The following is a 21,565-nucleotide window of genomic DNA, read 5'->3' as shown; positions in this document are numbered from 1 at the left end:
AAAACAAATTCCCACATTGGCTTTGCTCCAAAAAGTATCTCATTTTGCATCTAGTCTATCACCTCTATCAAGATGTTGGTGGCATGCTTCCTTATCAGTTCTCTGGCGTCATGGTTGGTCATTACATTGATCAGAATTCTAAAGTCTTTCACAGCCATCCTTCTTTAGAAAGTTGTTCCTGTGTAAAATGTTCTAGTCCTATTGACTTCATTTTGCAGCAGTTCCCACAACTCCTCCCAGGTTGCTCTAAAACCATCCCCTCCTTCATTTCTTAGGGCACACTATTATTCTGTTACATTTCAATACTACAATTTTTTTTCAGCTATTCCCCAACTGATGGACACCCAGGGGACCTAACTCTACAATTGCCATGCAATGCTTCATACCAGAAAATGAAATGCAGAGTCTTGAATGGAGAACAGTTTCTTTTTGTATAACTCTGAGAGAGAACTTAATTTTTATCCGCATATATAAAATGAGGGATTGGACTAGACTCTCTAAGGTTCATCTAGTTGTAAATCTCTGAACTGATTTCTGAACTGAAAGTGCTTTGCAAATTTAAGGTGCTGTTTGAATGCCACTTATACACATTTGTTAGGTCAGCTTTGGAGATCTTTCACAAATTGGGATAAGTAAAACGATAGCTAGCATTTATACTGTGCTTTAATTGTAAAGTGCAGTGGGTATGATCTCATTTGATCCCCGCAACAACTGTGAAGTAGGTCTTGTTACTATCCTCATTTTACAGATGATGACACTTGTATGGGTCACAGCCAGTGTCTTGAAAGAATCTGAACTCAGGTCTTCCTGACCCCAACACTCTATGTATTGTGCCACCTGGCACAGCTAGGCAGCTAGTGAGCACAGTGGATAAAGCACTGGGCCTGGAGTCAAGAAAACCTGAGTTCATATTTGGCTTGACACACTCACTCACGACTGATGAGACCCTGGGCAAGTCACAACCTCTACCTGCACATTTCCTCATCTGTAAAATGGGAATATAATAGCACCTGCCATGCAAGGTTGTTGTGAGGATCAAATGAAATCATGTTTGCAAAGCCCTTAGCACAGTGCCTGACAGAGCAGATTCTATAAAATACTTATTCCCACCCCTCCCTCACACCTGGCTGCCTCAATTTGTTCTGTCAGTCAATCGAGCATTTATTAAATCATCTACTATGTGCCAAGCAGAACAGGAGCAGGGAGATTGGGTGTCATGGCCAGGAAACAGCCAGTGGGCCAGTTTGGTTGGAGAAGCATTGAGTTATGTGAGGGAAAAGTAGCATGAAATCAGCCTAGAAAGACAGGTTGGAGTCAGACCTTCGGAGGGCTTTAAATGACAAGACACCTGTAGTTGGTTTGGTTTTGTTTTCATCCTTAGAGTCAGTGGCCACTGAAAATAATGAAGTCATTTGGAGATGATTTCACTGTTAAACTATTCTCACTACCCCATATGTACTGGTCCACAAGACATGTTGGGCAAACTGAGTCATGAGCCAAAAACTCTTGTGTTATTCACTTAACTGCTACTGCTGAATAATCAGTTCTGAGAGATGGATAACACTTTTAAACCTCATATTTGAATATGGGTGTGCCTAATGCCCTGGGAATTCATTTCAAACTAAGTAATGAAACTATAAAGGATTAATAGCCTTTCTGGAGGAGCCAGGAAAGCTATCTAGTTTTTCCCCACTTGGGCCCCTGCTTAACTCCTCCTTGAACATCCTCCATACTGGTATAATGGGGCTTTTCCACTCCCTCTTTTCCCAGCCTCTTTCCTTCTCCCCCTCCCCTGCTCCTTTCCCTTCAACACAAAATTAAGCAAAGCTGCCTTCACTTGGCAGAGCAAAGAGAGTGTGCTTTGTGAGAGCCACAAAACAAGTGACTCCCACGAAGTCCAGGCTCTCAAAGTGTGAATCATGGCCCACTGGCCTTATGATATGCATATTTATCATATGACAGTGTCCACACTTGTAGATAAAGATGCAAGAGATTTTATGGCCCCTATTGTCAGAATGCAAAGAGCATTGTCCTGCCTTACACCTTAAATAAGATATCAGACCTTTCTGGGTCTTTCAGGGACCTCTATAAAATAGGGAAACAGACCTAGATCATTTTTCCCAGCAATAACACCCCAAGACACTAAAACCAAACTCCACCTGACATTCAAAGGTGGGACATCCACCTTACTTGTAAATATAGATTTCATTGGTAGATCATGTTAAGGTTTACAAAACCCTTCACATTTGTTATCTTATTTGATTTTCATAATAGTACACACAGTAATATTCTAATTTTACAAACAAGGAAACTGAAATTCAGGTTGTTAACTTGCCCAAGGTTTCACAGCAAAGCTGGGACTCCATCGTCAAACTCCAAATTGGAGTCTTTGGGGGGCAGCTGGGTGGGACAGTGGATAGAGCACCAGCCCAGAAGTCAGGAGTATCTGAGTTCAAATCCAGCCTCAGACACTTGACACTTACTAGCTGTGTGACCCTGGGCAAGTCACTTAACCCCAATTGCCTCACTGAAAAAAAAAATGGAGTCTTTGTTCTTTTATCCTTGTGGGGTGGGTGTCTCTTAAAGCCCACCTTTCCTGAAGCAGTAAGGAGATGCTTACTCTTTAGGTCCATGATAGCAGACCTAACTAGGGAGCAACTGTGCCCAAGGCTTCGGGGGATGAGATTGCTCTTCTTGGTTCAGCCCACCCGTAAGGGCCGAAGAAACCATGAGGAGGCCCCGCCCAGCCTGGGCTAGGGGATATAAAGTTGTCCAAATATCCTGGTAGGAAAGATCCCATAATGGTTCGGAGAGAGGAAACAGTTTGTTGTAATAAGTCACATTTTGCTTTTCTCATGACAAATCCCATGAGGTAAGATAGTGCAAATATTATCACACCCATTTTAGAGGTGAGGAAACCGGGACTCGGCTTGATAATTTGCTCTGTTGGTACCAGATCTAAGATTAAGCTATGAAAGCTTAAAGCTACACTGAGACTTTTCGGACACCTAGTTGTTTTTGTTTTTATTTATTTGTTTGTTTATTTGGGGTATCCTGGCGTAGGTTCACATAACATTTCAGATGCTTCTTAGCTGTGTGACCAGGGACAAGGGAGTTACTGAAAATCGGTTTCCTCATCTTCAAAAATGGGTGTACCACTTGGACTTACCTCAATATGGTCTTTTTAAGGAAAGAAAAATGTGAGTCGGTAATAACCCTTTTAAAAATTTCCAACTGAAAGGAACCTTTGAGGATGGGGTGGGGTGGGAAGGGGAAGGAGGCCAAGCTGAGCTGTCAAGGGCCCCTCCACTCTTTAACTCCCAATGTCCTTCAATCAGCCGAAGCAACTAATATTTTCCCTTCCAACATCACGGGATTTGTGGCGTGAAAAAGTTTCTTAAGCTCCAAGTGTGAGCTATTTCCTCTCCGGGACCAAATGCCAACCCCTACCCCACCCTCCAGGGACCCTGAGCGCAAAGCCATCCTCGGCCTTCCCCCGCTTCAGGGGGAGTGCAAGTCCCCGAGCCCTCTCCCACCCCACCCAGCCCAGCCCTGGCAGCTCCCCGCGTGGAGTGGGGGCGGACCCTGAGATCGGCCGGCCCGGCCCTTTTAAGTCATGAGATGCTTCATGCGGTGATAATAAAGGCAGCTGCTTCTGGGGGCGGCCCCTCTCTGGGTTAGGACCCGGAGTCCCCGGCCCCACACACAACTCTGCCGGGTTGGAGCGGGGCGAGGCGGAGCCCCAGGCTGCTTTGCTGGCTTTGCTCAGTTCGCCGGCTTCCACGCTGCTTCCTCTCCACTTCCTCCGCCTTTCCCTTCCCTCTGGGCCCCACCTCCCCCCAACCCCGCCCCGGCTCTGCTGCCCCGGCCCCAGCAGGAAGCGGCTCTTTCTGCTCTTTCGTCTGGTCCCTCCCCAGCCGGCCTGCGCCCCTGCATCCCAGGTCCTGGGCGCCTCTGCTCCGGTAAGTGCACCGGCGGTGCCAGACGCGCGTGCCTCCCCCGCTGCCCCTGGCCCTGCTCCTCTGCATCTCCTCTATGGGACAGACCAAGGGCCCCCAGGTGAGGGAGGAGGGCTAGGCGGCTCCCGGTACGTGCCCTGCACCGGAGCTGCGCCCACAAGGCGACTGTACCTCAGGAGATGTGCTTGAGTCATCGAGCCCCCGGGGCCCGGGCTACGTGGGTATGCATAGACTCAGCCTTTTCCTCTGCCAGCTGTGACCCCAGTGAAAAAGGAGGGTCTTTGGGCTGTAAGAGGCCACAGAGCAGGCCCCCCCTCTCCCAAAGGGTTAAAGGGGATCATTTCCACTAAGTGTCCCCATCCCTGTTAGGACTTTGACTTATTCTCCCCCAGTTTAGTCTCCTCTCCCTCCCCCAAGTGAACCCACGGATGGCCACGTTGGAGGGTTCCTGGTGCTTTATATTCCTCTCTACCTACCAGTATCTCTCCTTTGCCCTCCTTTATCTCCACCCTGACAGCGACCTTTGGCCTTCCTAGCTCAACTCAGTGACAGCTGTGAGCCCAGGTGTCCGGAGGCAGGAGCACTTTGCTTCTATCTACCTGCTGCCGGCCTTGCTACTGCCCACCCCCCCATTGTGGACACAGTTTCTGAGATAGGGAGGAGTAGATACCGGGGATTTCTTCTACATGGACTTCCTTCTCCAAGCCCATCCCCTCAACTACTAGAAGGGGCTGGATGCCCCTAGATGGGATCAGGGACTGTCAGAGCTTGAACGGACATGAGAGATCGTAATCCAATTTCCTCACTTTACAGATTAGGACATTTATGCCCAAAGAGTCTGATGGTGGTACAGCCAGGGGAGAGTTAAGGTCTCAGCCCAGTTCTGTTTCTATCCTCTGCCCCCCCTAGTGACTGGAGAAATAAAGGAAGGTCTTGTGCTGGGGAGATTCCAGAGGTGGGGGTTCACACTGGAGGGACAGAGCAGAGGAGAAGAAAACTGGTTAGAAAGGGCAAAAGACTTCCATTCCTGTCCTCCTCCAGGGCCCCTCAAAAGAGCCTCAAGTTAACAGGAGGGAAGTATCATGACCACAGTGTGTCAAAAAACAGACCCAGGCTGCCTGATGATTACCCTGTCTCTTCTCTCCGCCCCCCCCCCACTTCCTCTGGGCTGCTAGATTCTTGAGGTGGTTTGGGGGGTTGTAGGTGGAGCCTGATGCAGAGAAGTATCTATTACAGAGGCAGTTTGAACCTGACTTCCTTCCCCTAGGTTACTGGGGGTCCATTACCCAGAATAGTGCTGGGGCATCTGTGATGCTGTGATGTCTGAGTACTCTGGAGGCTGGATAGATATGCAGACTTGGAAAGTCGTGATGCCTGGGAATTTGGCTTCCCACTCCTTATCCTTTGTCGCTCTTAGCCCTATTTCCTCTGCCCCAGATCCTTTTACCATCCTTGGAAATGTAAACCTATTTTCCACAGTCTCCTTATGAAGAAGAACCTAGAACTCTTATTCCATAGAATCTACACACATACTTAGGATTGTATTTGTCAGGTCCTTGGGAATCCTTGAGACAGAGTCCTGATCTTGGGGCCTTATTTGGGGAGTGGGTGTGAAACACAAGCAGGCTCTTTTGAGCCTAGGGATGAGTAGTGCAAGTAGTGCCCACTGTGCCCAGGACTACTGATTTTTCATTTCCAAATTTGGTATCCCACTTAGAATCACAGGAAGCTGAGCTGTTTCTAGAGATCTGGAAAGCTGTGAGAGGAGGGGAAAGGGAACTGATGATATTGACAGGCTCCATGGGGCCAATCAGGGCTGGGCTCACTCCTCTATCCCCTCTCCTCCCATTCTGTTCCTCCCCTCCTCCAGAAGCGCCTCTGTGTGTGTGTGTGTGTGTGTGTGTGTGTGTGTGTATCTGTGTATCTCTCTGTCTCCCTCCGTGTCTGTCTGTCTGTCTGTCTGTCTGTCTCTCTCTCTTTCACTCACCAGTTGTTTCCCCTCCCCTAGGTCCCCTATTGGCTGCCCCCATGGCAGCCACTGCTTCCCAGAATCCTGCCCATGGACTCTTTGAGAACTTTCTGCAGGCCCAGCTGTGCAAGGATGTGCTCAGCAGTTTCCAAGACCTCTGTATGTGTCTGGGCCTGGAGCCTGGTGGGAGGCTGTCCTTGTATCACAAGCTCAAGGCTGAGCTCAACTACTGGAATGCTAAGAGCCTGTGGGCCAAGCTGGATAAGCGGGCCTCCCATCCTGTTTATGAGCAGGGGAAGGCCTGTGCCAACACTCAGGTGGGCAGATGGGGATAGAGTGGGGGTGCCTGGGTCAGGACATGGAAGCTGGGAGAGCCCCAGAGTTGGGGGAGGAGAGATTTGGTCTCAGGGGGCAGAGAGTCTGGGTGGGCTGCTGTCCCCACACTGTTCCCCTTCTTCCCTCCTCCCCTTCCTGGCAGTGCCTGGTGGTAGGAGCAGGGCCCTGTGGACTTCGAACAGCTGTGGAGCTGGCCCTGCTGGGGGCCCGAGTGGTACTTGTGGAGAAGCGTACCAAGTTCTCCCGCCACAACGTACTCCACCTCTGGCCCTTTACTATCCAAGACCTGAGGGGGCTTGGTGCCAAGAAGTTCTATGGGCGCTTCTGCACGGGCACCCTGGACCACATCAGTGAGTTGGGGGAGCAGGGGGCAACCGGGGTACCCCTGGTGACTGGGTTGAGGTTTGGTAGCCATGGCTCCTCCCTGGTTGGCACTATAGGGGCTGTGTCGGAGGGAGGGCTTTTGTCCCCTGGGACGTCCTCAATTTGATTTCCATTTTTAAAGCATTCATTGTGTACTTTCATCCTCTTGTTCTCCAGGTATTCGTCAGCTTCAGCTGCTCCTCCTGAAGGTGGCATTACTTCTAGGAGTGGAGATTCATTGGGGGGTCACCTTCACAGGCCTCCTGCCCCCATCTCACAAGGGTAAGTACCTCTCTGAACTGTCCCCTTTCCCCCCATTCAGTGGATGCCGTGGCTGTGGCCTCAGAGGAGGGGGAGGGGTTCAATGCTACCTTCTCCCTTCTTGGTTCTCAGCTTCTAGCTCCCATCCCTTATTTTCCTCTCATCTCTCATCCTCCCTTCTCCCTCAGGGATTGGCTGGAGAGCACAGCTCCAGCCCAGCCCCCCTGACCAACTGGCCCAGTATGAATTTGATGTTCTCATCTCTGCTGCTGGCAGTAAATTCATTCCTGAGGGTGAGTAACTCCCTTACCCTGAGTATGTCTCGGCCAGCCTCTCCCAAGCTGATTTTGCTCTTCACGCACAGACCACTCCCACTGACCTTACAGGGTCACTCTATAGGGCATCTGGGTGGTGCTGTGGATAGAGTACCAGCCCTGAAGTCAGGAGGGTCTCAGTTCAAATCTGGCCTCAGATTTGAGGCTGTGTGACCCTGGGCAAGTCACTTAACCCTATTTTGCCTCAGTTTCTTCATTTATATTATGAGGAAGAAATGGAAACCCACTCCAGTATCTTTGTCAAGAAAACTCCCAGTAGATATAGCACCGGCCCTGGATTCAGAAGGACCTGAGTTCAAATCCAGAATCAGACACTTGACACTTACTAGCTGTGTGACCCTGGGCAAGTCACTTAACCCTCATTGTCCTCCAAAAAAAGGGAAAAAAAAAGAAAACCCCCAAATGGGATCATGAAGAGTCAGATACAAATAAAAAATGCCTAAACAACAACAGGGTCACTCCTATTCATTTTTCTTTCCCCACATCTCTTCCCATTCTCCCCATATCTCTCTGATCTCCAGGTTTCTCAGTCAGAGAAATGAGAGGCAAACTGGCCATTGGCATCACGGCCAACTTTGTGAATGGACGCACAGTGGCTGAAACCCAGGTGCCAGAGATCAGCGGTGTGGCTAGAATCTACAATCAGAGCTTCTTCCAGAACCTGTTCAAAGCCACAGGTCAGGGCCCTTCCATCCCCTTAGAGTGCTCCCTCCATCCCACTACCTGTCTTGTCTCAGCTCTTCCCTAGCCCTCCTACTCCCAAGTTCTATCCCCTGGCACATGGCTGTGTGTGCGTGCACACACGCATGCAACAATTGAGGTAGCAGACCCTTTCTCTATTTTTCTCCGCCTCCCTGAGGTCTAACAGTGGTCAGTAATTCAGGGAACACAACAGATAGAGCCCTAGGCCTGGGAATCAGTATGTTCTGAGTTCTAATCCTGTCTCAGGCACATACTAGCAGTGTGACCCTGGACAGAAATCGCTTGACTCTCTCAGACTCAGTTTCTTCATCTGCAAAATTGAGAATTCTAATAGCACCTTCTTCATAGGGGTGTTATAAGAATCAAAGGGCATAGAGTATGTAAAACACTGCAAACTTTATATAAACAGGAACTGTATAAACATGAGCCCCTCTTTGGGCCCAGCATAGCCCCTGCTCTTATGGGTCTTGGAGTCTAGTTCTTGTGATTGGTCTCTCCCCCTTTAGTACCTGGTTCTTCCCCCTCTACTGATCTCTCCCAGTCTGGCTGCTGAGATAAGACCAAGACTTGTACTAGATTATTTTTTTAAAACAAGACAACAGCATACACCCTTTTCCAAAATCAGTTCTCCTTTAATCCCAACTGGTGATGAGTTGAGGAGATATCTGATGATAGGAAGCCTCAATCCTGAGACTCCCTCTACTCAGAAGTTGTCTTTTTCCTCCTCCTCTTCTTCTTCCTTGCCCCCTCTTTCCCCAACAGGCATTGATCTGGAAAACATTGTTTACTACAAGGATGACACCCATTACTTCGTGATGACTGCCAAGAAACAGAGTCTCCTTCGTCTGGGAGTGCTTCGTCAGGTAGGAGCATGCATGGGAACCAGGCCTGGATGTGGAGGGGAAGTATGGGACCGAAGAAGGGGCTGGTAGAGGAGGGGAGAGGTCAGTGAATAGAGCTGCAGAGGCACAGCATGCTGGGATGTTGGCACACATGGACTCTTAGAGGTATCCTTTCCAGCTCCTGACTTTTCTTGTCTTTCCCTACCAACCCCACCAGTTCTCCAGGCTCCAAACATTTCTTTTAAAAATTTTTTTCCTTTCCTACTAATAATAGCTAGCATTTATATAGTGCTTTAAGGTTTTCAAAGTGCTTTACAAATATCTTATTTGGTCCACATGACAACCTGGGGAGGTAGTTGCCATTATTATAGCTACATTTTATTTTATTTTATTATTGGGGGGGGCAGAGCAATGAGGGTTAAATGACTTGCACAGGGTCTCACAACTAGTAAGTATCAAGTGTCTAAGCCTGGATTTGAACTCAGGTCCTCCTGAATCCAGGGCCGGTGCTTTATTCACTGCCCCACCTAGCTTCCCCCTATTGCTACATTTTATAAGTCAATCATTCAGTCACCATTTATTAAGCACCTACTTTATGCCAGGGTTTACAATCTAATCAACCTGGAAAGACAAAGGAAGCTGAAAAGCTGTGATGGGTAAGGGGACAGAGGGAGTAGAGAGGATGGTGGAGAAGTCAGTGAGAGAAGTCCTACAGTCGTGCCACCAGGTGAGAAATGAGGGAATACTTGAGCTGGGGTCTCTCCTTAAATGGGTATTTAGAGTTTATAGTCCCACCTTCCTATCAGAGGGACCCCGAGGATAGTGATAAGGTGGAGTGCCAAGGCTGATGAGAGTTTTCAGGATGATGAGATTATCTCAGTAATGAGCTTGTGGGGTGGGGCAGGGTGGAGAAGAGTTCCAAAGGACAGCCCAAAGAGAAATGAGGATAACTGATGCAGGGTACAGTGGCTAGCGTGGCAGGACCAGAGTCAGGAAAACTCATCTTCCTGAGTTCAAATCTAGCCTCAGGTACTTACTAGCTGTGTGACCCTGGGTAAGTCACTTAACCCTGTTCGCCTCAGTTTCCTCATCTGTCTGGAGAAGGAAATGGTAAACCACTCCAATATCTTTGCCAAAAAAACCTCCAAAAGGGGTCGAGTCAGACATCACTGAAACAACTGCAGAACAACAGTAGAAGCAGACAAAGGTTAAATGACTTGGCTGGGTGTACTCAGAGTCTTCCTGACTTCCTGACTATAACCACTGTGCTACTTAGCTGCCTCTATTTTTTTTTATTATGAACTTAATCATCAATAAAACCAACATTCCATTACTTCCAGAAGATGCAAAAACGGCTTGTGTGCAAAACCATGGGCTTTTCATGTACATTTTTTTTCTTTACATATAAGGTATTTTATTTTTTCTGTTACATGTAAAGATAGTTCTCAACTTTTGTTTATACGAACTTTACAATTTCAGATTTTTCTCCCTCCCCCCCCTTTCCCCTCCCCTAGACAGCAGGTAATCTGATATAGGTTATATCTATATATCTATATACATATATAGAGAGATATATATCTATACACACATATATAAACACATAATAACATTAATCCTATTTCTGCATTAGTCCTGTTATAAGAGAAAAAATCAGAGCAATGATGAAAAACCTCAAAATAGAAAAAAACCCCAACAGCACCAAAAACGAAAGAAATAGTATGGTTCATTCAGCATCTATACTCCACAGTTCTTTTTTTTTTTCCCTTGGATTTGGAGATCCTCTTCTATCATGAGTTTTTCATGTACATTTTTAAAGAAGTGCATATTAAACTTAACAGGTATTAACAAAGTTGTGCTGCGTGCTTAGGTCCCCGATGAGATTCTTTTAGTTTTCTTCTGTGTATTTATTTCATGTTCTATGGGTAAGCTTTTTTTCCCTTTTTTTTTTTTTTTTTTTTGGTCACTTAATTTCTCCTAATGAATAGAAGCCGGATTCCCCAAGAAGTAAATATAGGCAGGCAAAAACCAATCAGCATATTGCCCAGTTCTAAAAATGGGTGTATTATACCTCTCTGGTAGGCCGCTAGAGGGCGCAGTGGAAAGAGTGCTGGGCCAGGACTCAGGAAGACTTGAATTTAAATCCTGCCTCAGGTACTTACTACCTGTGTGACCCTGAGCAAATCATCTAACCTCTGTTTGTCTGGGTATCATCTGTAAAACGGGAGTAATAATACCATCTCCCTCCCAGGGTTCTTGTGAGGATCAAGTGAGGGAATATTTATAAACAGTGTCTAGCAAATGGTGAGTGCTATAGAAATCTTAGCAATTATTTGTAAAGCACTTAGCATAATTGTGTCGGGTGATGGGCACTGAAAAATGGCTTGTCTGATCCCTTCCCCCACCTTCCCCACCCCTGCCTCTTTGCCAAAAAACGGGAGACACACTTCATTGTAATAACAGCCAGCATTTATGGGTCACTTGGATATTTGCAAAGTTTGTGAGATATATTGTCTCACTTAATCCTCACCCTGGAGTTTTGGGAGGGGGTGCTGTTATTATGCCCATTTTTGCAGAAGAGGGAACTGAGGCTGAGAAAGGTAAAGTGGTTTGTCCAGATAACCAATAAGTATCCGTGTCAGGGTTCGAACTCAGATCCTCTTAACTCTAAGCTTATGTACCTGCCTGGTAGGTGTGATTGGACAGGGTTCAACAATTGTTCACAGTGGTTTCCCACCCCACTTCCACAACAGATGCCCATGAGTGATTTTTAGTGGGTGACAGTGGTACCTTTGGGGTCCTGAGGCTGGACAGCAAATGTGCAGGAAGCAGGGGTCCCCCAGCACAGCAGCTGAAGTCCCCCAAAGAGCGTAAGCCTGGGAGACAGACAGAGGCTTGGGTTCAGATCCCAACTCTGCCATGCTGGTGATCTGATCTCCACCAGCTCCCTCCAAGCCTCTGCACCCTAATCCATTTCCTTCCGTGGCCAGTGAGCAGTGGCCGAGGTGGCTTCTAAGATTCCTCCCAAATCTCACTTTCTGGCTGATTTTCTGGGTCTTTGATTCTGTCCCTGGTGGCCTCCAGGACTTTGCAGACACAGATCAGCTTCTGGGCCGGGACAACATAGTACCGGAGGCCCTACACCGCTTTGCCCGTGCTGCTGCTGACTTTGCCACCCATGGCAAGCTAGGCAACCCAGAGTTTGCCTGTGACGCTCGTGGCCGGCCCGATGTTGCCGCCTTCGACTTCACAAGCATGACAAGAGCGGAGAGCGCTGCACGGGTGCAAGAGAAGCATGGGTCCCGAGTGCTGCTGGAGCTAGTGGGAGACTGTCTGGTGGAGGTGAGGGGGCAGCGGGAGGGCCACCTGGTGGAGGTGAGGGGGCAGCGGGAGGGCTGCCTGGTGATTATGGGATAGGGAAGAACGAGGGAAGAGGAGAGAAGATGCTCTCTCTGGTTCTTAGCATTTGTAACTTCGAACATGGACCTGACCAGATGGAGGGCATGTGGAGGGAGTGAATGCCCCCCTTCCCAGGTGTGCTTTGTTCCTTATTACTTCAATGTTCCTCCAGCCCTTTTGGCCGTTGGGCACTGGGGTGGCCCGTGGCTTCTTAGCAGCCTTTGACGCAGCCTGGATGGTGAAGCAGTGGGCAGGGGGTACTCAGCCCCTCGAAGTTCTGGCGCAGAGGTGAGCACCAGGGCCAAGGACCACACTGGAGGAGGAGGAGATGGAGAGGATGTGTGAGATTGTACAGCAGGGCACTCATTGGCAGCGAGTTTTTGATGAATGGAGGGAACAATGGTGACGGGCTCTCCATGATGATGGAAACTCACCAACCTCCTCCATAGGCATCATTCTGCCGCTTACCGACATCCCCCCCAACCCTCCCCCTCCCCTTTCTTACCTTCAGGGAGAGCCTGTACCAGCTCTTATCACAGACCTCCCCTGAAAACATGCATCGCAACATAGCCCAGTATACCCTAGACCCGGCTTCTCGATATCCCAACCTGAATCTCCGCTCTGTGACTCCCCAACAGGTCAGTCATCCTCCTCCCCTTCCTGCCTATCCCCTGCCCTTTCGCTCTCCCAGTATGGATCGGCTTGAGTTCATGATGGACTGAGCTGTGGACAGAAATGGATTTAGGTGGACCTGGGTTGGTGGGGGGAAGGAGGATCATTTAATAATCTGAAACGAGCACGGTCCAATTCTAGGTCCGAGATCTTTATGATACAGAGGGCAAGCAGCTAGAGCGGAGGAGGAGTGACAAGACAGATTCGACAAAGCTGCCTGCTGCTGGTGAGTGGGCCCGGCCCTCTCTTGTCTGTCTCTGATGCCATGCATTCTGCCCCTACCTCGACCCCTGTGTGATCCACCCCGATTCTGAAGAATAGTGAGTGGCACAGAGACCTCTCCTGGCCCTGCCTGTCTTAAGAAACTACCCCTTGCCCCTCTCAAAAAAAATCCCTTTCCTTCTCCAGGCCAGCTTCCTTTTCTGTCTACATCCTGATGCCTTGTGTGCCCAGCCAGATCAGCCGCTGTCCCTGATAGGCCCCTGAGTTAAGTCTTCCCTGTGCCCCTCTTTCTTCCCCCACCACCAGTGGGGAGGGGCTCAGAGAGTCCAGGTGGCAAAGGTAGTTCAGATGGATGGGTATTCTTGCCCTCCTTATGCCCTGGTTCCTCTTGTGGTACCAGGAAAATGGTCCATGCTCCCCACGAAGGGGGATCCTCAGCCTACCCCAAGGAAGAGCTCCTACTGACCCAGTGTCAGGGCTTACCACTGCCAATAATGCCATCGAGAAGAGAGAGCATGTGGTGGAATAAAAATACCAGTGAATTTGGAGTCAGGAGACCAACTTATTGAATGTGTGAAAAACAATGATGAGAATCACAATAGGTAGCATTCATTCATAAGGCGCTTTACCATTTGCAAATCAATTTACGTTATCTTGTTTGATCCCGGTAGCAACCCAGTGAAATAGGTGCTGTTATTGTCCTCACCTTACAGATGAGGAACTCAGGCTTGGACACATTAAGGGTCTTAATCCAGGGGCACCCCGCTAGTAAGTGTCTGAGGTCCTCCCATCTCCAAGTCCAGCGATCTCTCCACCATAGCAGCTGGCTGCCTAGGTATGACTCTGAGCAAATCACTTCCCTATTCGCTACCTTAGTTTTGTCATCTGTAAACTGGGAAACAAGACCTCATGTAAGAGAGCAGTTGTAACACAAAGTGCTGCACAGACATGAGTGGTGACGGTGGTGATGCTAGGTCTCCTCTGCCTCCCTGCCGCCTGCCCTACAATCAGATCAGTGCTAGGACCCTCTAGATCTCTGTCGGGTGCGATTTCTAGGAGCACAGATGACCTTTCCCCCTGCCTTCCAGGACAGGCAGGCACCCAGGAGGAGCTGCTTCTCTGGTGCCAGAAGCAGACAGCTGGATACCCAGGTGTTCAGGTCACAGACTTCTCGTCCTCTTGGGCTGATGGGCGGGCACTTTGTGCTTTGGTGCACCGGCTCCGACCCAGTTTGCTGTGAGTGACGGGGGTGAGGGCTGGTCATGGGGGAGGAGGATGTGGAGAGGAATTGGTGGGAGATGCTATAAACCCCTGGGGAAGGGGATAGTCAGTGATCTTGTTTAATAATTGAGATCCCCCCCACTTAGGTCCCAGTTATGTTTAATTCATTTTTTTGTTTGTGTGGTTTTTTGGGGGTTGTTTTGGCAAGGCAATGAGGGTTAAGTGACTTGCCCTGGGTCACACAGCTAGTAAGTGTCAAGTGTCTGAGGCCGGATTTGAACTCAGATCCTCCTGAATCCAGGGCCGGTGCTTTATCCACTGTGCCACCTAGCTGCCCCCCCCACCCCCCACAGTTATGCATAATTCTGCCCAGAGTTTATGTCTGTAAGGGTTGCCAAATGGGGAACGAGACTTCCCCTGTTAACTTCCTGTCCCCTTCTCTTTCTACCCTTAGTGTGATCCCCTCTCCCACTGACCCGATTCTCCCCCAGCTCCACAACCGATCATTGCCTTCCCATGACTCCTTTCCTCTCCCTTCCCTTCTACCCCGATGATTCCATTCCCTTACTATGTAGGCCTTCTCTTTCACCCTTGTCCCTAGTGACTTCTCTACCCTGCAAGGGGCTGGAGCTCTAGAGACCACAGCCTTGGCAGTCAAGCTGGCCGAACAAGAGTTGGGCATCGCACCGGTGATCTCTCCACAAGTGCTGGTGGCTGGAAGTAATCCACTGGGTCTCATTGCCTACCTCACCCATTTCTACAGTGCCTTTGGAAGGACTCCTCATAGCCCAGGTATCTCTCTATAGGGCCTCTGGTAATGGGAATGAACAGCCCAGCTATTTGATCCCTGCTGAGCCTCAGTTTCTTCATCTGTAAAATGGGGGTAATTATTCTTGTATGACACTTTGTAGCCATTCAGATATGAGTTAGTACTACCAGCCTCTAAGCCACCAAAGAATAATGCTTTCACACAAGCCTGGTAGAACTCATTGTGGTGATGAGGAGAAGGATGAAGAAAATGATGATAGCAGTTAGCATTTATATAGTGCTTTAAGGTTTGCAAAGCACTTTACCTCTACTATTGCACTGGGTCCTCACAACTACCTTGGGAGGTAGATGCTATTATTATCTCTACTTTATAGATTAATAAACTGAGGCAGAGGTGAAATGACTTGTTCAGGGTGACACAGCTAGAACCTGTCTGAGGTCATCTTTGAACTCAGTTCTTTCTGACTCTAGGCCTGGCACTCTATCCACTGTACCACCTTGCTGCCCTTGTAAAGAAATTATTGTTGTTGTACGATCATGTCTGACTCTTTGTGACCCCATTTAGGGTTGTCATGGCAAAGATACTTCAGTGGTTTGCCATTTTCTTCTCTAGCTCATTTTATAGATGAGGAAACTGAGGTAAACAGAATTAAGTGACTTGCCCGGGGTCACACAGCTAGTAAGTGTCTGAGGCCAGATTTGAACTCAGAAAGATGAGTTCCTGACTCCAGGCCAGATACTCTCTATCTGATATGCCACCTAGTTGCCCTTGTAAAGAAATACTTTATTTTAAATGATTCTAAGTAAATGCTTCCTTTTTAGGGGACCCTAGAGAAAGAGGGAGTCAAGGCAAGATATTAAGAATGAATCCTGGGCTGCTAGGTGGCGCAGTGGATAGAGCACCAGCCCTGGAGTCAGGAGTACCTGAGTTCAAATCTGGCCTCAGACACTTAACACTTATTAGCTGTGTGACCCTGGGCAAGTCACTTAACCCCAATTGCCTCACTAAAAAAAAAAAAAAGAATCCTTGGGGCAGCTAGGTGGCGCAGTGGATAAAGCACGGGCCCTGGATTCAGGAGGACTTGAGTTCAAATGCGGCCTCAAACACTTGGCACTTACTAGCTGTGTGACCCTGGGCAAGTCACTTAACCTTCTCCAGACTATTTCAGGCACCAAGGTGGAAGGTCCAATCTGGGAGGGAGTGTGTAGGTTCTCCGTGCCAGTGGCCAAAGTGTCTGTCTTTTTCCTCAGGTCCCGTTTGTCCCCTCTCTTCCGGGACTGCCAGTGCTGTCCTGTTCCTGAGCAAGCTGCAGAGGACACTGCAGAGGAACCATTCCCAGGTGGGGATTATGGAAGTGTTGGGGTAGGGCAGAGTTAAAAGGGACTGGGGGGCTCCGTACAGTCATCCTCTCCTGTTAGCTCCTATCAGGGGTTTCCTGTAATAGGGAGCTTCAAGAGTGATAGCTGAGTGATAGTTAGAACCTTACAGATCCGGGCAGCTAGATGGCGCAGTGGTTAAAGCACCAGCCCTAGATCCAGGAGTACCTGAGTTCAAATCCGGCCTCAGACACTTAACACTTCCTAGCTGTGTGACCCTGGGCAAGTCACTTAACCCCCATTGCCTGCAAAACAAAAACAAACAAACAAACAAACAAAAACCCCCAAGAACCTTACAGATCATGCAAACCAGAGCCCTCAGTTATAAATGGGAAACTGAGGCAGAGAAGAAAAATAGCCTGCCCAAGGCCACATGTTTGGCCAAGGTGGTTGAGGACAGTGGGGGATGGTAAAAGGACCAAAAACGCTGGGAATGGAGGGATAGTAAAGCCCAGTTCTAAGCTGGTTGTGGGTTTTTCCAGGAGAATGGAGAGGACAGCGGTGGCAAGAAGCCTCGGATAGAGGTAAGCACCACAGTAGGGCAATAGCCAACCTCCTCCCCTCTCTCCTCTTTCGTTTTTTAACCTTATCCTTTCTGTTCACCATCCTCTCATGCCACTCACTCATGCCCGGTTGTGTCTCCCTTCCGACCCTAATGTCTGAATGGTCTTTTAGTCCGAGGCCAAGATGCCAAGTCCCACTGAACCCACCCTCCTGCAGCCAATAACTCCACTGAATCCTCTGCCAGCAGACCAAGAGGTGAGCACTGTGGCTTCTGGACAGGGCTGGAAAGACAAGGAACATCTGTGGTGGCCTCAAAGTGAATAATAGAACTAATAGGGAGCACGAGGTGGGTAGAGAGTGTCCGGCCTGGAATCAGGGAGACTCCAAATCTGGCCTCAGACACTTGCTAGCTGGGTGACCCTGGGCAAGTCTTTTAAAACCCTATTTTGGGGGGCAGCTAGGTGGCACAGTGGATAAAGCACCGGCTCTGGATTCAGGAGTACCTGAGTTCAAATCCGGCCTCAGACACTTGACACTTAACTAGCTGTGTGGCTCTGGGCAAGTCACTTAACTCCCACTGCCCCACAAAAAAACCAAAAAACAAAACAAACAAAAAAAACAACCCTATTTTGCCTCAGTTTCCTCATCTGTAAAATGAACTGGAGAAGGGAATAGCAGACCATTCTAGTATCTCGGCCAAGAAAACCTCAAATGGGATCACAAAGAATCAGATGGGACTGAAATGACTGAACAAGAACAGAATTAATAGCATATGTAAGGGGCAGCTAGGTTGCACAGTGGATAAAGCACCAGCCTTGAATTCAAGAGTACCTGAGTTCAAATCCGGCCTCAGACGCTTAACACTTACTAGCTGTGTGACCCTGGGCAAGTCACTTAACCCTCATTGCCCCGCAAAAAAAAAAAAAATAGCATATGTAACTGGGCCCAGATAAGAGCCTGAAGCAGGTTCGGGGGTGGGAGGTAGAAGGGGAGGATCAGAAGAAAGGCGTAGGAAGAACCAACCTCCAGTTGCTAGGAGAACCAGGTTTGAAGCCATCATTCTTTGTCCCCTTTGTTCTTCTGGCTTCCTTGGGAGGTAGGCGGAGGCTAGTGACTTGTGCTCCTTGTGTGGGGAGCGTCTCTACATCCTGGAGCGAATCTGTGCGGATGGCCGCTTCTTCCACCGGAGCTGCTTCCACTGCCACAGCTGTGAGGCCCCTCTGTGGCCAGAAGGTTACCGGCAGCACCCTGAAGATGGTGAGGGGATTTCCAGGAAGCTGGAGGAATTGGGGCACTAGGCCAGGATTCTCTGTTTCTTATTTGGAGAAACCGAGGTTCAGAAAGAGGGAGCTTCCCAGTTATGAGCTAAGTCAACACTGGTTCCATCTCATTTTTTTTTCTCAATACCTTCTCTCTACCCCCTACTAAGACTCCCAAGTTTGGGCTCTTAGTAGGTCTCTGACCTACTATGGGTCCTTGCCCACCATGGGAATGGTGGGGAACGGGACTGATGGAACCAAGCTTCTGTCAGGTCACCTCCCCATAACCTTTCTCATCCTCAGGCCACTTCTACTGCCTCCTACATTTCCCTCAGTCTGACAGCATAAATGTCTGTGATGATCAGGCCCCCAAAGAACAGGTAAGAGTAGCAGGTGCCTCAGGGCAGGGGATGGGTTTGAATGAATGGATGAAGGTTGATTTTTTTTTCCCCAGCATATTTTTATTTTGTTAAATATTTCGCAATAATACAAATTTTAACATTTTTTTTTTAATTTGAGGTCCAAATTCTCTCCTTCCCCCTTTGTCCTTGAGAAGGCAAGCGATTTTATATCAATTATACATGTGGGGGGGCAGCTAGGTGGCGCAGTGGATAGAGCACCGGCCCTGGAGTCAGGAGTACCTAGGTTCAAATCTGGCCTCAGACACTTAACACTTACTAGCTGTGTGACCCTTGGCAAGTCACTTAACCCCCATTGCCTCACTAAAAAAAAAAAAAAATTATACATGTGAAGTCATGCAAAATATGTTTCCATATGAACCATGTTGCAAAACACAGACCCAAAAAACCCCAAGAAAAATAAAGTAAAAGAGAATGCTTCAGAGTTCATCAGTTCTCTCCCTGGAGGTAGATAGCATTTTGATGAACTTTAAGTGGTGAATATATGACATTTCCAGCAGATTGTCTATCCCAGGTTAGTTTAATGCTTGGAAAGAGTGAAAGGCCAGTCTTAAGGCAACAACTGTGTATCTTGGCTCTTCCAGGAACCTCCTGGTAAGAATGAAGAAAAAGAAGGCACGGCAGTGTCCCCCGTGGCACCCACGACTCCCCAGGAGATGGAAGGTCCTCCTAAGAAGCCTTCAAGAAAACTGATCAGACTCTCCAGCCCTGAACGCCAGTGGCTGTCGTCACTTAACCTTAACCAGGATGCTGAGGTGGAAGGACCCCCCAAACCTCCTCGAAGTTGTTCTGTCTTGGCACGTCAGGCCCTAGAGGGCAGCTTTGCAGGTTGGGGAGCGCCTGTCCAGAGGTTACCACAAACCTTGCTTTCTCCCTCATCAGGTACCTGGCTAACCACAGTGGGGAAGGGCTGGAATTCCTAAAAGTGAAAGCTCTAGGGCAGGAGTGGGGCGTGGGGAACGAGGGTAAAAGTGAGGCTCTGGGGCCTCGTCTGCTCCTCCCCCGTACAGAACTCCTTAGCACAGTTGCTTCAAATATGGAGGAGGAGGAAGATGAGGGTGCCTCCTCCAGTGAGGAAGAAGAAGGAGAGGAAGAAGACCTGGTTTTAACCTTCTCTGTAGAACAGGTGAGTGGGGAGCAGTGAAAGGACTAAGAAGTGCCTAGCCTTGTGACATAGGAATGAACCTGACTTTGTCAATGTAGGGACTTCTACTCCCAAGGCCTTTTGCCATCTTCTTTGCAATTTAGAGTCCTAGTAAGTTAGTGGGGAAGGAAGAAGTTAGGTGACTTGTCTGAGGTCATCCAGCCAGCATATATGTTGGAAGCAGCACTTGAACTCGGGTTTTCCTATCCTCTATACCCACAGCCTCTGTGACAGACATATTGTGGGTCTGTGGGAAAAGAATGAGGCATGAATGAGCTCTTCAAAGAGCTGACAATCTCACTGGAGAGAGAATATCTTCTTATTCCTTTCAACCCTCAGACTTCCCTACTAAGCCCTAACCCAAAAGTCCTGCCTCTCCCCCTTCCCAAGGTCCAGTCCAGATCTTATACCCTCACCATCCCAAACTCCGTCCTCCTCTTCCCTTACCCCCTTCTAAGAACCCATTCACTAGGGATATCTGGCACAGGTCCTGGGGCGGCCCCTGGCCCCATTCCTGACCTGCTTGGCCCTGTCACAGACCCTACTGAACATTGCCAAGAATTCGGGCACCATGGAGAAGTACCCAACATGGCGGCGGACATTGCTGCGCAGAGCCAAAGAGGAAGAGATGAAAAGATTCTGCAAGGCCCAGGTGAGACCCACATAGAAGGAACAAAGGAGAGGAATGGGACCTCTTTCAAGACCCTGAAAGAAGCGGGGCAGGGAAGGGAACAGGAAGAGAACAGATTCCTACCCCATTCCTTGGGGCCTGGTCTGGCCCCCCTGGGCCTCCCATCCTCTCCCCCTGCACTTCCATAACTCCCATGTCTTTCACCTTAGGCCATTCAGCGACGTCTTAATGAGATTGAAGCTACACTTCGAGAATTCGAGGCAGAGGGCAAGAGGCTGGAGTTATCTTTGAGGAGCCAAAGCAGTAAGTAGAGACCAGGGGAGGGGGGTCCGGGGAGTGTTTCCTGCCTCCTCTGCCTGCCCCTTCCAGGCTCCAGGCAAGAGCCGTCTGTTTCTCTTGAGATGATCTTGTTTCTGTCATGTCCCATTATTCTCCATGTCTTCTAACCTGCCCTGCTCCATAAAACAGGCTCTCCAGAACAGGAGAAGAAACTGTGGGTAGAAAAACTGCTTGACCTCGTTCAAAAGAAGAACAGTTTGGTGGCAGAGGAAGCTGATCTCATGATCACGTAAGCGCAGAGACACTGGTGGGCTCTGGGTCTGTCCTAAGCAATTGGTGCATCTGTAGCTCATTGTCTTCCTCTCACTCCTCCCTCAATATAGGGTCCAGGAGTTGGGCCTAGAAGAGAAGCAATGGCAGCTGGACCAGGAGCTGAGAAGCTACATGGACAGGGAAGGTGAGGAAGCGGGGAGGGGAGGCATCCCAAGCCAGGCGCTGCTTCTTTCTGGTGGATGAAGGAGCCCTAGTTGTGAGGGTGGCAGTGATTCATGCCCACCTTCTCTAAGACCTCCCTTTGCTTCCTTCAGAGGCCCTGAAGACAGCCACAGAGAAGCAGGCTGAAGAACAAATGTTGAAGCAGCTACTAGACGTGGTGAAACAGAGAGACGCCCTGATCCGCTTCCGTGAGGAGTGTCGGCTCAGTGAGCTAGCACAGGGGGCTGGGGACCAAGGATGAGGGGGTCCCTGCTGTTGCTGCTTTCACTGCCAAACTTCCCCAAGGTACTACCTGGGCTCCTCCGTGCAGCTTAGCTGGGCCCTGGCTCTGGATTCCACGGGCGTTCTTGGCCATGTTCAACTGGGCCCCTGGGAGACCCGCCACATGCCAGCAATAAAAAAGATGCATTG

At 49.1% G+C, this 21,565-nt stretch overlaps 1 protein-coding gene across 1 annotated transcript; it reads left to right on the top strand.

The window, feature by feature from the left end:
* The first annotated feature begins 3,678 nt into the window (after positions 1-3,678).
* On the top strand, positions 3,679-21,553 carry MICAL1 (microtubule associated monooxygenase, calponin and LIM domain containing 1). Its single transcript, XM_044003564.1, has 25 exons — positions 3,679-3,962; positions 5,968-6,245; positions 6,407-6,614; positions 6,805-6,909; positions 7,077-7,181; positions 7,745-7,900; positions 8,688-8,788; positions 11,849-12,106; positions 12,336-12,451; positions 12,675-12,801; positions 12,977-13,061; positions 14,146-14,293; positions 14,880-15,070; positions 16,298-16,386; positions 16,906-16,947; positions 17,099-17,182; positions 18,028-18,184; positions 18,490-18,566; positions 19,190-19,487; positions 19,616-19,731; positions 20,288-20,401; positions 20,590-20,683; positions 20,849-20,948; positions 21,043-21,116; positions 21,247-21,553. The coding sequence occupies exons 2-25, from the start codon at positions 5,988-5,990 to the stop codon at positions 21,393-21,395; spliced, it is 3,252 nt and encodes a 1,083-aa protein (XP_043859499.1). The 5' UTR covers positions 3,679-3,962; positions 5,968-5,987; the 3' UTR covers positions 21,396-21,553.
* Positions 21,554-21,565: the final 12 nt, after the last annotated feature.

The sequence above is a fragment of the Dromiciops gliroides genome, chromosome 4 (genome assembly GCF_019393635.1).
Source record: "Dromiciops gliroides isolate mDroGli1 chromosome 4, mDroGli1.pri, whole genome shotgun sequence".
NCBI lineage: Eukaryota > Metazoa > Chordata > Mammalia > Microbiotheria > Microbiotheriidae > Dromiciops > Dromiciops gliroides.
Note: the sequence above shows the minus strand (reverse complement) of the source record. Positions and strands in the feature narration are given on the sequence as shown.

What these genes read in the sequence shown, in the direction of transcription:
- MICAL1 (XM_044003564.1), top strand. Translation starts at nt 5,988, where the DNA reads ATGGCAGCCACTGCTTCCCAGAATCCTGCCCATGGACTCTTTGAGAAC. An exon ending in AAGGACTCCTCATAGCCCAG is followed by an intron (nt 15,071 to 16,297) that starts GTATCTCTCTAT and finishes CTTTTTCCTCAG; the next exon opens with GTCCCGTTTGTCCCCTCTCT. An exon ending in TGCAGAGGAACCATTCCCAG is followed by an intron (nt 16,387 to 16,905) that starts GTGGGGATTATG and finishes GGGTTTTTCCAG; the next exon opens with GAGAATGGAGAGGACAGCGG.